Genomic DNA, 16,618 nt, shown 5'->3' on the forward strand with positions numbered 1-16,618 from the left:
ATCCGCCATTTTTCTTTTCGTATTTGAAAGCGATATAAAAAATTCAGTCCATTCAGACAAAACTTTTACTAAAATAAAACATTTCAGCGAAAACCGCATATTTCTATCTTGAGCCGTTTAGAAGTTATAGGCAGTTAAAATGGGGGAAAATATAAGTGGACACCCGGTATAACGACAAAACTATGCATGATTACCTTTTACATGACCTAAGATTTTGATTTATATAATAATTATATTATTTTTATGTAACTTTTTTTTTCTCTGATTTTGGCCTTGGTTTAGAACTAGAACCTTTAGCCACGTGATTGTATACCTTATCACTAAGTCAGGGGTGTAATGTGTAGTGTGTGTGTTGAGTAAGTGTCTTGTTACTTTGCAAAGTCGACGTCATTGTCTTTGCAAAGAGACGCTAATTGTATCCGAACGTCTGCGGTCCCTCCAGTGAGTACCGATCCCAAAGGACAGAAACTATACTCATTTATTAATTTATAAAAAATGAAAAATTTCTGACCCTGGTGAGATTCGAACCCACAACCTTTCGGATTTTTTCGATCCAAAGGCAGGCGCTCTTATTATGTAACTTTATGTTCCTATTATCTATTATAATATAATACATGCTTATTATTTATTTTATAACACAAAATGTCATTATTATAGTAAAAAATAATGTTCCTAAATTAATATTTGTATTATTATAATTTATATTATATTTTATATTATAATAATATAAATGTAAATTTATAATAGCAGTTTAGTTTTTGATTTTTTTTAATAAATAAATATAATATAAATAAATTATTTGTATTATTTATTATTTGTATATGTGTGTAACTATATTTATAATAACGTACAGATTATTCTAATTATTAATGTATAGACCTTGAAATATTGACATGCGTCAATTTTACGCATGATTATTTTTTATGTACATCACAATATGATTATCTTTCTAGGGAGAAACAAAACCAATCAGGGAGAGTGATAATATATGTGAGTGAGAGAGTGGGAAAGTTCAGTTTTCTAACAAGATGATCAAATTGAAAAGCTTACACCTAGAGTTCATTTACTCTAGAAATAAAAACAAATGCAAAAAACGTAATCCACAAACATTTAATTGATATTCAAAAGATTAAGCAACTATGACAATCAGGATAAATAAGTTTTCAAGACTTTATTATGGAATAATAATGGAAATCTGATAAATCATTTGACAAATAATGACGTAATTTATGGTGATTATCAACCATTCAGACATAATGCTATTTTAATTATGATACCTTAACGATTTACTATATTAATACAACAGAAACTTGTAGGTTTTCCAAAATCTAATTAAAAGTTATTTTATTCATTCTAATAAAAAAATTACTGCATTTCTGTGGTACTAAGGCAAAACCCGATATGTCAAAAATTATCGATTTTTCGTTTTTAATACCAATATGTACATTGAGCAATGAAGAATCTGATGAAAAAACCCACCATGGCTAAACGCATCCATATAACCCGTAAAAATAAAATTAGTTTCCGATATGTCCGCTATTACAACAACACCGCTAACTTTTAAACTCATCTGCTGCAAAATCGCGTTTTTTGACATATCAGGTTTTGCCTTAGCACCACAGATTTATTATATAGATATTCCACAAAAATCCACTAATAAGTATCAGAACAGTTTCAATCAGCAATTCATCATTGACAATTAAAAAAGTATATTTTTGTTTATTTAAGTGCAGTTTTTGGATTAGAAGACAAAAATCACACACTGGTCACATATGGGCGTTAATATTTTTTCATATTTGTCATTTTTTTACTTTCCAGTTTTTTTGAAGTTATACTTCTTTAGGCGCGATTGAGAGTAAAAGTTTTCATAAATCTGCGCGCATGCGCACACAGACAGTATGACGTTTAGGTGCTAATCTTTCAATGTTGTTCTGAAGCTATTTCCTTGTGGCATTTTTTATGATTAATTATTTATATGGGAAATAAGCCACAATTAAAATGAAAAAAATTATTTTATTAACGTTTCGACGCCCAAATCGGGTGCCGTTGTCAAAATACAAAATATTACTAAAATAAACAAAAGTGTTGTTGCTAAGCAAAAAAACTCTTCTAATAATTTATTTAATCTCACTCATTTATATTGGCAATTCAGACATATATTATACATTTTAAAGTAGAAGACTTTATTGATATTGCCAATATTTGCCAATGATATTGCCAATATTTATGAGTTGCGTTCCTGGGACGACTTACTGAAAGATAGTTTCATTCGATTACATGAAATTAACCCCAACTCAAGAATATCCGTCATAAAAAATTATAGCATGTGATATGTCTTTAAAAAGACAACCAAATGCAACGACAGTAAAATTCTCGAGTTAGAGACTTCATAGTAAATCACAAGGGAAAACCAGGAAAAACCCTAAATCACAAAAAACCATAAATATTGGCAATATCATTTTAAAGTCTTCTACTTTAAAATGTATAATATATGTCTGAATTGCCAATATAAATGAGTGAGATTAAATAAATTATTAGAAGAGTTTTTTTGCTTAGCAACAACACTTTTGTTTATTTTAGTAATATTTTGTATTTTGACAACGGCACCCGATTTGGGCGTCGAAACGTTAATAAAATTATTTTTTTCATTTTAATTGTGGCTTATTTCCCACATAAATAATTAATCTAATCTTTCAAATTATGTATCAGCCCAAATAAGCCATTAAAATAATATATTAGTGTTTTTTAGTAAATGTATTATTTATTATAATTTTTGTGTCTTTGAATTTGTCTTCCTTGGGCGTAAAATAATAAAATATCTATTTTTATATTTCACTTGTCACCGTTATGTGTAATTATGTATATCCGAAACATCAATAACACGTGCCTTGTTAGCCTGGTTGGTAGAGCATTGGACCAGAGATCACGAGATAACGGGTTCAAATCCCGGACGATTCATATTTTTTTTTTAATTTTTGGCATTGTTGTTTTGGTTAATTTTTGGTAATTATTGTTAATTTTTTGTATTGTAACTGTTAAGTATAATTATTTCATTGAAATTATATAATAGAAGTGTAACTTCTTACGTGCGTACAAAGTACACACACATTCTTTTTTTTTATTATTTAACTTAAATGCCTGGACAACTAAGACCATTGGCCTGGTACAGTTGATTTCTCAATCAGATTATAGAGTAATGTGTAGTGTATATGTATTGAGTAAATGTTTTGTTGCTTAGTAAATTCGACTTCATTATCTTTACAAAGAGATGCTAATTTTCAGTTTATTAATTTCACAACATACGGTTTTAAAAAGTTTAAATAAGATATTTTTAGTTACAAAATATGATAAAGTACGGAATAGCTCAGGAGGTAGGATGTCTGACTTCCATGCAGGTAGGCTGGGGTTCGAAACCCAGTGCCAGCGAGAATAAGGAATTTAAATGATTCAAATCTGAGCCCTAATTGACAGTGCGACTCAAAACACGTTGAAATTAATATGGCGGTGTCGAAATGTGACTTTGCAAGATTTGTTACGATTAAAGAGACTTATAAATTTAGCAATTCTTTCTAGTACAACTACTGCTGGAGCTGTTTTATGACTTATCTATAATATGTGCTGCCCCCAAGTAAGTTGTTAATCTATATACAATCCAAAATACTTGATTATCTAATTTTTGTTAAACTTGAATTTTCTTTATGTCCATTATTAGAGAACAAATGAGACTGCAGATGAATATGTCATCAATGCATTGGCAATTATAGTAGACTCCCTCTATGACGAGAACTGAAATGACAGACTAATTACCTCGTTATATCAGACAACAATAATATTGTACATACATATGAATATGTTCATTTACTTAAGCCTCTTGTACCTTACAGTGTCGAGGACTTTATGACTATATGTTTTCTAAAACATTACCTTTCTATAGTAAAGCCACTCTGAGCAATATAAGATGCTAAATATTGTTTGAATGGTGCTTTTGAAAAAGAGTTGGTGGATAAACAGGACGAAGTTGACAGGTGGTGGAGTTTATTACATCACTGGCCTGGGGCCATCACTGGCCATACAGGCAGCTGGGGGTATTTATTTATAGCCATCACCGCACCAAAAACAGGTAAAGAAACATGTTCTTCAGTCTCATTTTCCCTTATTGTAACCAAATATACCTCGTTATAAAGGTGTTAGTGATGTAAGAAGAGAATATTCTCAAGAGAATATTCTCGAGAACGGGAATATTCTCGAGAATATTCTCAGCCAGAATATTCTCGTTCTCGAGAATATTCTCGAGAGTTGCTGCATCCTTAATCGTGCTAAGACGATACATAAAAAGAAAAATGAAAAACGGAAAATGTGGATACGGCTTTTCTAAGTAAACGCGAAACAATGAGTAATTTAACTATGGAAATAATGCTAGACAATTATTTGTTTAAGAATTTTACAAAAATGTCAAAAAGTGATTTCGAACTATTAATAAATAATGATAGGGCCAAGAATAGAGAAGAAATATCAAACATGAGAAATGCAATACCAATATAAACAAGATTAGCAATTTTTATTTATATATACTAACAGTTTTAGTTTAATGTATTTATTCAGGGTGCACTACTCTTCCATTTGTCTCATAGTTCCAGAAGTATGCCAAGTTCCACAACTCTGGACATAAATGTACTGCATTAATAAACCTTATTGTGATTTCATTTGACACGTATTCATCTTATCTTTGTATGTTTTGACAAAACCAAATTAAATTTCAACAGAGTACAGGAAATAAAGAGGAAATACAGAGCAACATGCAAAATTTTCCACAGCAGTTCGACTTTATCGGCAACGCATCAGACACTGCAATAGTGTTCAAATGCCAGTAAAATTTCGGCCACTTGGCTCAGCGAAACGGCGATATTTTCATTAGATGGCTGTAATGTTGCCAGAAACATACCAAATATATATTTTCTGCAACATATTGCTACAAAAACTAGCCCGTCTAAATGCCCCTTTAGACGTAGACCAATCCATGACTGACCTGACGACTAGTGAAAATAAAATCCCACAACTTCTCATCAGTACATTGAAATGCAGAATGTAGATGACCAGGATGAGCTAATGATAGAAACAGATTCTGAACCTGAGACCTCATGTTTTTCTGATTAAATCGCCACATCCATTACTTGCATTATTTGTTGTTAAGAAGAAACTTGCATTTTTTTATCAAATAAATTTTGTGTTCTCTGTTGTTATTGTATTTTGTTTATAATATAAAGAACACTGTTGTTTAGTCTCATAATTTTGTATATGATTTCATGATTTTTAATACCCTATTTCATCTTCAACAATATCCCTAAGTGCGTCGTAGGATTTATTCTCAGAAAATTCTCGATATCGAGAATATTCTTGAGAATATTCTCTGATTTTTCATTCTCGAGAATTTTCCAACACTAAAAGGTGTTACAGTTCAATAGGAATTTCATGGGATAGCTAATGTACCTCATTATAAGCAAAACCTTGTAATACCCGTGTTTGTTATAGAGGGAGTATACTGTATGTTCATTTTTCTTGATTGTATTGAAACAAAGTATATTCTTGCTAACACAATTCAATAAAATAGTCGTTAGACAGTGACAAATTTCTTTGCATGGTAAAAGGTAGACTATTTCCATTATAATAATGCCAACAAAAATTTGAAATAAAAATGTGTTTTAGCAATATTACTAGCATGTAACTTTATAGTTATATGGTAATTAATAATAAATGGATTGCCAAAGGCTTATGCTCCATTTATTGGTTGATATGATTTTATGACAATTCACAAAATGTTATATGGTACATAATAATAAATGATTGCCAAAGGCTTATGCTCCATTTATTGGTTGATATGGTTTATGACAAATCACAAAAATTGTTGTGATTCACAACTGTGTAACTCACATGTCGCACATTCTGTTCTAAACCATAAAAACTCAAGATATACTGAATTTGCTCTACCGAGATTCAATTTGACACATTCGGAATAGGAAACATACAACACAAAAATTCCTACCTCACACTATTAACTGCTAAAATCAACTTAATATTTCATTAAAAAAAGAAGAATTATTAGAAATAGTGGGAGTGTCTACTAATCTCATAAAATTTTGTGAAGTTTATTTCTACAAAATATTTTAATTTTGTACAATAAATAATTTTCTCATTTGTTATCAATACATTATTATAATGGTGTAAATAAATAATTATTGATTAGCGTAAGATTTATGTTATTTTTATGTCTGTTTACTATTAATAATATTGGCTATGAGCAGGTGCGTTGGTTATGTAGTAATTTCCAGTCACTTCTGACAACTGAATTTCCCAAAAAAGAAATTACTAACGTCAGTGTCAAAGTGAATCTCGATAGAGCGAATTCAGTATACTAAAATTTTACAGGAGATCAAAAACAAAATATTTGCTTTGATTAGTTCCTAATATATTTTTTTATTTTAGATACATTTAATATTTGTAACAATATTTTACCTTTACATCTGGGCAAGAGTAACAGAAAAAAATGTTTGTTAAAAGAAAATAACAACTAAAAAATGACATTTTGATTTGACATAATAGTTTTCCCTCCAAAAAATTTTATTTATGACACTTTTTCCAAAACAACATTGGGGTTATAAGGTCGCATTTTGAACTAATACTTTTTTAATACGTTTTTCACCGGAAACTAAGTGCACTTTCTTATCAGAAGTTCAAATGGTACTGTTTGATTTTGAAATATTTTTTTTAATTGTGACAATATTGTTTTTCTCCATCTACTGAAATATTTTTAAGGTTCTGAAGAAGAATATGTCTTATCACTTCATGATGAAAATAAGTCTTAGCGCATACATCCACATGTAAAATGTTAACAACTTTTGCGATCTAATGTTTCAAAATACTTTTTTATTTTATTTATTTATTTTTTACAGATTTGCCATTTTTAGAAATTTGCTTACCTATTAGGATGTGAACACTATGTTTGTAGAAAAAATTGAGGAAATCTGTCTTCTCAGATTTGTTGACTGAAGCTAGCATATTTTCTGGGTCCAGAAGAATTCTTAATACACCCATTAGTTGAACAGCACCCCCTAATTCTGGATCATTATCACATATCATTTGTTCAATAATAATATTGAGAAGCATTTGATCCTGAAATAAATATAAATAAGAATTATTTTTAGATCATGTAAATATACGGTATTAATTGTGCACTTTCGAAAAATACAAAATTTATATAGAATTGTCACAATGAAGATATAAACATAATAATTAAACATTGTCTGTGTCAGATATTCTTCTTCTTCTAATGGCTCTACAACTCTTTCTGAGTCTTGGCCTGCCTAACAATGTTCGTCCCCTCTGCCCTACCTGTTGGCTACTTTCCTTCTAAATATATAGTCTTTTGAGTCCCTTTTACTTTTCAGTGTTGTGACTACTTTCCTTCTCTACTGCCTAATATTCATGGTTTTAAGATTTTCCTCAAGTTGTCTATCCACCTCTTACGGAGTCTTCATCTTGTTGAATTTCCTTGGGGCTTCCATCTCTGGATTATTGTTAGTAATGTCTGCATCAGATATTACATTTTATGTCATAGTTAATAAACGTTAATAAAATAATTTTTTTAGTAAAATTGTGGCTTATTTCGCATCAAAACTAGTTAATTATGTGGGAGTTATTGAGTATTTGAATATGTAAACTATACTGATGAATTAGTGTGACCAACTAGTCCGAAAAATCCGGGACATGGCCCGAATTCCGAAGTTGTGTCTCGGCGTCCCGGACAAGACTTCCGGGATGCCATCCCAATTTTCAACGTTTTGATAAAATTCTATTTTGAAATTTTGAATAGGTTACTCTTCTAAGAATTCACATCAAATTGAATTGGTGGGACGAAAAAAAGGTCGACAATTTCTAGAGTGTAAATACATACATCCAAAACACATGCATTTTATATCGTGGTAATATAGTTTTACGAAAACTCAAACTGTGGACTTTTTTTTGTTTCTGTATTTTAATTATCGTCTTCTGAAAAGACGATTAAAAAACAGACGAATGTTTTTTAAAGGTTTTCTTCTCATTTTTAAGCAAATTCAATTGTTCTACAAATATGATAGCAAGAAGTAATCAACATAAAAATGTTCTGAAGCTGTTTTCTTGTGGCATGTTTAACAATGATTATATTTTTGATGGGATTAAGTCCGTTTTTGAGAACGATTTCCCGACTGGAAGTGGAAACATCAAAAAGTATCAAAAATGTGTAACTAACACTCTGCCGAAACAGCTGTAGTCACATATCTTTATAATAAATTTTGTTGAAGTATCGAAAACTTCAGTTTTCAGTGATTTATTGTTAGATAAAATGAACTTCCATCAAGTAACGGTCGAATCCATCAATTAACAAAAATGTAATTATCATTACAACCAATTGTGGCTTAATCCGATCAAAAACATCATTGTCGTCATAAAAATGTTAAATAATCAATAACATGATGATATTAAGGTTCTATATTAAAAAAATGGCCCGATTTTCATTGAAAAGTCCCGGATTTCAAGTATTATTTCAGCCTTGTCCCGGATTCGACTGAATTGGAGTTGGTCACACTACTGATGAAACAAATCTAATTTTGAATTTTGTTTTAGGGGGAAGTTCCAGGGTGAAAGTGGCAAAATTTTTGTGTCTTTTTGGGGTCCTAAAATTGAAATTCTCAGCAAAATTCGGCCTGGTTGTCTCGTTTTTCGATATCATACAGCAAACATAACAGCAGCTGTAAATGTTGACTATTATAAAATTACTGATAGCAAATAATGTAGATTAGAATACTTAAGAAATTAATATAATGCAGAAATTGAATTTACAAAAAAAATTAATATTAAAAATAACTGGCAAAGTTAACCTTAACTGCAATAAGTCTTGTATTTTAATCTCTACAAGAGACAATGACTGAGCTTGATTTTGACTATTTTTGATATGTGAAAGTCATTATCTAGCTAGATCTTCTTCTTCTTGTTGTAGTGCCTATCCGTTTCGGATACTGGTACAATCTGTACTTGCACACAGCTGCTCTGAAGATTTGTGGTTGTTGTGTTGAACACAAATAAGAATTCCATTAGTGGATCGTGTGACTAATGTTGAATTAAGTGAATAAAGAGACAATTGCTCATATGATATTCATTGATCTTGAGAAAGCATATGATAGAGATCCTCTAGAGATTCTATGGTGAGCACTCAATAAAAAAGGAGCCCCTGGTGAGTGTGTACCTAAATATTGTGAGAGATATGTAAGAGAGAGTAACAACTAGTGTTAGGACAGGTGTGGGAGAGACTGATAAGTTTCATGTGAAGGTAGGATTGCACCAAGTGATTAGTCCTTATTTATTCTCATTAGTTTTGGATCAGATAACAGCGAAACTACAGGGTAACATTCCTTGGTGCTTAACACGTTCAGTGCTGATGAGGCACCGGTGCATCAAACTATTTCTTGTAGAGGGGCGGATGACGCACTGGTGCGTCAGTCACCATAGTGAATATAATGTCTTGTTATATGCCAGCACTTGTAGGGTGTGTATCAAAGGAGTGATAGCACTTGTGGTAATGTGTGTGCTTATTTTGTCTTGTTTTTAACTCTTATAATAACACACATATTAACAATACTGGAGAGCCAAAAATTTCAGAAATATGTATCAGGCCGGCAGCAATGTTACTAATATATAGTAGCACTGAACGTGTTAATGTATGCTGGTGATGTGGTGTTGGTGGGAGATAGTGGCACATAGGTTAAGATGGTTTGGCCATGTTCGATATAGAGATGTCAGTCACACAATATGAGGAACTACTAAAGTGCAGGTTTCTGGAAGGAGTAGGAGAGGAAGACCAAAGAAGAACTGAAGGAAGAGGCTTAGACAGGACATGTCGGAAAAGGGAATTAATATTGATATGACCCAAGATAAAAACTTATGGAGAATGCAATATGGGAAGCCGACCCCACATAGGGAAAAGACAAAGATAATTACGATGATCTTGTGACTAATGTTGAGGTCCTACAGTATTTCTCATGATCATCTTTCAGTGCGTCACAGTTTTTCGATTTCTTTCTAACGCATTAAATTGTATGTGACAGAAAAAAGGCACGTCAGTGATTACATTTCGTCGGTGACATTTTTATAACATTTATTCTAGTTGTCGATAGATGGCGCCATAATAAAAAAATATTATTTTTTTAAATTAGATAATAATATTACAAATATAATCTGTATAATTTATAAGACTATACAAATCAAAGAAAATACCATTTTATAAATGCAAGAAACACATTTGATTTATTTTTATTTCAAATTAAAAATAAAATGTGACAACTGTCAGATTTAACTAAAATGTCATGTTAGAATAAATGTCATAAATGTGTATTATCACGGACTTACCCTTTTTCCTATCATTTGTTACGCGCTGAAAAATGATCATGAAAAGGACAATACATAGACTAAGCAAGGAATAAGGAATTATTAACACAATCAAAGAGCCCAAATTAAAATATCTTAGCCATGTTATGAGAAATGAACAGAAATATGACTTGTTCTTCAGGGCAAGGTACTTGGAAAGAGAGGAAATAGCCATGTTAATTGGTAACACCCGAAATGATAGGCCCAGTAAGAAGTGTTGAACCACGTAAGTAAATTCTTCAGCCATGAAGTAACCAAGGTATTCGATTTTGCCTGTTTTTATTGTTGTTATAATTAACTATTTAGATGGGAAATAAGCCACAATTAAATTGAAAAAAAAATCATTTTATTAACGTTTTGACACCCAAATAGGGTGTCGTTGTAAAATGACAAATACTAGTCAGTAGTATTTTATATTTTGACAACTACACCTGATTTGGGTGTCAAAACGTTAATAAAATGATTGTGGCTTACTTCCCATCTAAATAGTTAATTATAAAAATGCCACAAGGAAATAGCTTCCTTCAGAACAACATTTATTTTTGTTAAAAGCTCTTTTTCTTGTATTACAGTAAAACCTGCCATATCCGGATCAATGTGGCGACAGACAGATCCGGATATGAAAAAATCCGGAATCAAGACCACTACTTCTTTTATAGTCTCTGAAACGTTTTCTCCTTCATACATTCCAGTAATCAACGCTGTCAATAACTTTCGTCGATAGACACCTTTTATAGATTCTATAGTACATTATTTCGCCATCTTTTAGTTCTTCTTTTAGTGCATTCTCCAACAGCAGGACTGCCTTTCTCGGTAGATTTCGACGGTGCAGCACCGTCCGGATATGGGGAGGTCCGGATATGACAGGTCCGGATATGGCAGGTTGTACTGTATTAATAAAATGTTCTGATCAATAACATGGTCAATATAGTGATGAGCGTTTTAAAACCAGCAAACTAATGCAAAAGATGGAAAACATTAAGTTGTGAGATAATAAGAAATGAAACTAGTGGAGGTGGGAAATTTATCGATAAAAACATATAAATTTACATTCTATTTATTGTTTCCCATCTTTAGATGTATCAGACGAGTTTGTCAACTGTTATTGTGACAGTTACAGTTTTAGTTGACATACTCCTCTGATACGTCTAAAGATGGGAAACAATAAATATAATGTAAATTTATAGGTCTTTATCGCCAAATTTCCCACCTCCACTAGTTTTGTTTCTTTTTATCTCACAACTTGATATGTTTTCGATCTTTTGCGTTATTTTGCTGGTTATCAGAGCACTCATCACTGTATAAGCATTGTGTAGATAGAAATATATAAATCAGAAATAAGTATAATATTAAATTAAGATCTCATTTGAAATGCAGATATTCTAGACCAGGGGTCACCAATTAATTTCCCTGAGGGTCCGTTTCGAAAACCTATGACACTTCCGGGGTCCGGATTTATGCTGCCTGTGTCTGACTGTTCTGATTCGGTTTCTTTGTGGATTCTTGTTAAAAAATATCCCCTATAAACAAATCAAAAGGGTGCCGGTCGCAATTTTTGGGTAGAAATTGTTTAATATTTTTTTTAACAAATTCAAAACATCACCTTTTTTCCCGCGAAAATGTTTTTAGCATTTTTGGGTCATCTTAAATAAAAAAGATCTGTCATTTTATTAAAACTTCAGAGTTTTCAAGCATCGCAAATGCATATTTTCGCATTTTTCAGATTTTAAATCGCTTATAACTTGAAAACTACCAACTTTTCAGAAATATGACAAGAGAACTTTATTGTTTATAATTACCCAAGAAACCTAAAAATACATTTTTCGAGGCAAAAAAGTAATTTTGAAATTGCTTAAAAAATTGTTTCACCCGGCACCCTTATGATTTGTTTAAAGGGGACATTTTTGAACAGGAATCTGCAAGGAAATTGAGTCAGAAACATTTTTCATATGAAAGTGGCCTCACACATGACTAATATGGAAAGGAAAATTAATAATATCTGATTGTTTTTTGGTTACTGTATACTTTTCCATAAGTTTTCCTGGTACAATAAATAAAATATAAATTCATTGTGTATTGTTTTGATGTTATTATCAGTATATTTTGAAAACAGCAGTATTGTAAATTGTTACTACAATAGAATATTTTAAAAATTAGGAATTTATATTTTGAATGCTAATGAAGTTTTTAGACATCTTCAATTTTGTAGAAAGGAAACTGAGGAATTTAAAATAAATAATCATGGTACAAAATGCTAATTAACATGTTATCTTTTCTACATTAGTTTCAATGCAAGGTGTTTGTTGCAAACTTATGAAATCTGAAAATTATTTTAATTAAATGCACATCTGAAAATACTCCTACTTAACATATAGTAGAGAGGAAATGAATAGTATCGTTCACAGTAACGATTCCGTACTTGTCCAGGACAACTTCGCATGCGCACTTTAAAAATTGCATGCGCACTTTAAAAAAGAGAACGCTTTTTTTTAAAGTGCACATGCGAAGTTGTCCTGGACAAGTACGGAATCGTTACCGCGAACGATACTAATATAAAAAAATGCACATGACAATTTTATATTACAGCTTACTTAATTTCAAAATTAAAGATTAGTAAGTATAACAATAAGGGGGAAAATTCTTTACAAAATAATTAAATTATCAGAGAGAAAAATGACATTTTTTTATGTACAACCTGTCTGAAGTTTCGAGTGAGTTTAGTGCAACAAGTCTCATTAGGGGGTTGAGATATTCATCTGAAATATCTACAGATTTTTAATAAAGTTCATTCTTCATTAAACGGCTTCGCACACATAAGTTGAGCCAAACTTGGTACACAATTTCATGGCCAAACATTTTCAAAATTGCCAAACACTAGGTATATGCTGAATTTATTGACGGTCCACACAAAACTAGCTCACGATGCAGACCGCAGTCCGCTAATTGGTGACCCCTGTTCTAGACCTAGAGAGTTATATAAATGCACATATAATATAGCTATCTAGAATAATTAAATGATAAAATTAGTGAACAGGTTACATATAAACCAATCAAAACAACTCACAAGTACAGTGGTACCTCGATAACTCGGATTAATCGGGACCGCGGCCGATCCGGGTTATCGAAAATCCGGGTTAGCCAGAGAGCATTGTAAAAATTAATAAAATACGGTATACTTATAGATAAAGTCCGTTATAATTAAAATAACATGAAATATATATGCACAGTACACATCTAACTTACCTATTATAGTTGTATATTGTATAGAGTATAGCATAGACAGTATAGATAGAGTATTGTTCATTTCTAGGTAAAAAAAACTCAGTCAGTTTCGGTTGTGTCAATTTCGTCTGCCATCGGAACGATGTAATGTTTATTTAAGAACAGTGGCTCTTTCATTGTTTAAAGTTTAAAAGACCATTGTTCTAAAAATAATTTTTTAAAAGACAGTTGAAAATAAATAAAGGAATAAAAGGTGCCTGTTGTTTGCGATAGCCCGATAATGGATAATGATCGTCGCTCTGCCGCCGCTGCCGCCGTGTGCCATGAGTCATTTTTACCGTATAGTTCAAATTACTTACACAAATACCCATTATCTCTCAAATATTATATTACGGTCCAAGCCAAGTTTTATCAATGAAACTCGATATTTTTAAGACATTCCAGAAGCGGCTACAGATAAAATGTTTTAACATAATACATACATTTTTATTGTTGAAATGTTTGTCTGGTGAAAATCGGTCCGGGTTAGCCGGACTTCCGGGTTATCGGGGGCCGACTTATCGAGGTTCCACTGTAGATTGTATTAATGGAGAAATACATTATATGTACATTTACTACTATCTTGAAGATGATTTTTACTTTAGGATAACCAACTTGTAACATTATAGAACATTATTGAGTGTACGACAATAAATTACAACTTTTGAACAATCTATGCTAGTTATAATATAAGATAAAACAACTTACCTCATCAGTATTACTAGCCTGTTGTAGTGTATACTCCCTAACTACAGATGGTGAAAATTCTACAATGTAAGTAAGTATATCAATGGAAGCAGTCTTGGTCTTCACATCATCTATAGCGAGGGTTATTTCAAGTGCCGGCAGAATCCCAAGAGAAGTCAAAGTCTTGTAGAAAGTTTCTTTAGCCTGAGGTTGTAAGTTTTGTGAATAATTACAGAACTCCTTCAAAAAGAGAACCAAATCTCTTCTTTTGGTATTGGGTGTATGTATGTCTGTTAACATGGAGAAAAGTTCTGTCAAAAACTTCTCGTCTTCTTGTACTAAGGACACTATTTCAACTTTATTAAAAAATATAAAACTGCTCAATGTCGAAAGCATGTTTTCTTCAAAAACTGAAGGAGTGGGCAGCACAACATCTTGAATATATTGAACCCTAAATGTTTGATGGATTTTCGACAGCAGCTCTGTGTTTTTTATAGGAATTGCTTCTCTGAATGTTGCTTGTTGCTTAAGATATTCTCTATGTCTTTTTGGAGTAGGAGACGAAGGATCATATTCTAAACAACCCACCACATCAAAGATTAATTCGTCACTAAACATCACATCAAATAAAACATTTTTGTTTAATAAAAATATGTTTTTGAATATGTCGTATAGATGATGTAACCCTTCCATACTTTCTAGATCTTCGCACATATGAAATAAATTAATAAGTTTTCTTATATACCCTTCACTTTCAATAGCAGTTGCTAACTTTTCTTTTCTCATTGGAGAGCTTAAGCAGTTGCTAATTAATTCACTGATATCTTCTAAACGACTGAGTTCACAGCTGGGTAGTTCAATTGGTGGTGCCGAATCGGACATATCATCGAACCTCTCATCTTCCGATTCTTCAACAATGTCTTGTGTAATCTCAACAGAAGGGTCTTTTCCTTGCACTTGACATATTTTTTCCCAGATCTCATCACAACCAAGCTTCTCTTGAAAACTTAACGCTAAATCGAAATTGTCTCCTTCAGACCATACTATTAATGTGTCCTGTTGCTTCTGGTAAGCAGTATCTGGTTGAATTTTCGATTCTAGTAACAACGAATTATCACTTTCTGCACGCACTAACAAAGATATTCCCTTCAAACGATCAACATAGGAGGAAGAAACATGTCCTGTACCTCTATCATCCCACTGTCTATCAGCATTTAATGCATATAATTTCACTCTCCTTCTTGTATCCGTCATGGTTGAAATTTTCTTATTTCTCAGCTATATACTGGCAAATTTCCCACATTCCGTCTACAATCAAAAATACAAAATTGACATAATATTGCAAAGTAAAAACATAACATTTATGTCAGATGATTGAATCAACAAACATAATCATTCAAGTTTTAAATAATAGTCGTGAATAGTAAACAAAATACCAACCTGAATATCACTAATTTGCTAATAACGCTAGCAAAATTAAAATTTTCGAAAAGAGATTTGACTAATTTTCTATGAGTGCAAACACAATTCCTTTGTGAAAAATGAAATGCAATCTAATAAAAATTATTGTATGCCAGAAAGGGCAAAAGAAGCTGAGATTTTTAAAGTACACTGTGTTTAATTAAATAATTATTTTATTCGCAGATCAATTTAACTTCTTTTTATAAACGGATACAACACCAACTTTCGCCATATTGAATTCACAACAACGCTCAAAGACCACAGAGGGACCGACAGGATCACAAGTGCAAACGCAACTATTCTGCGCAGGTAGTCGCGGTAAATTCAAATACGCACGTTCATTATATTGAACAGAACGTTAAAATAATAAAAAGTTACGTTTGAAAATTATTTTTACTATGTTAGTTAATTTGAAATTAGAGTTTAAGTACTCTATATTACAATAGTCCTAGGGCCGGTTGTTCGAACGCTAATCAACAATGATCATTATCAAATAATTAATTACTGTCAATGTCAACTTTAAAAACATAATTAATTACAATTCTGAGACTATAATCAATTAATATAACAATAATTATTAACATAATTAATAATAAATCTCAAAATTGTAATTAATTATGTTTTCAGCAACCCAAACAAAGTTGACATTGACAGTTTTGGTGACAGTAATTGAATATTTGATAATGATCATTGTTGATTAGCGTTCGAACAACCGGCCCTAGTGTAATTGCGATGATGATTTTTAAAAATTTAT

At 31.6% G+C, this 16,618-nt stretch overlaps 1 protein-coding gene across 1 annotated transcript in view; it reads right to left on the minus strand.

The window, feature by feature from the left end:
* LOC114332310 (serine/threonine-protein phosphatase 4 regulatory subunit 3) overlaps positions 1 to 16,127 on the minus strand; it is a 104,864-nt gene extending 88,737 nt beyond the window's left edge. The window contains exons 1-3 of the mRNA XM_028282092.2: positions 15,844 to 16,127; positions 14,425 to 15,711; positions 6,975 to 7,167 (exon numbers count right to left, since the gene is read on the minus strand). Of these exons, the coding sequence (XP_028137893.1) occupies positions 6,975 to 7,167; positions 14,425 to 15,657 (1,426 nt within the window). The 5' untranslated portion in view covers positions 15,658 to 15,711; positions 15,844 to 16,127. The remainder of the gene's footprint in view (positions 1 to 6,974; positions 7,168 to 14,424; positions 15,712 to 15,843) is intronic.
* Positions 16,128 to 16,618: the final 491 nt, after the last annotated feature.

This window comes from Diabrotica virgifera, chromosome 6 (genome assembly GCF_917563875.1).
Source record: "Diabrotica virgifera virgifera chromosome 6, PGI_DIABVI_V3a".
Taxonomy (NCBI): Eukaryota; Metazoa; Arthropoda; class Insecta; order Coleoptera; family Chrysomelidae; genus Diabrotica; species Diabrotica virgifera.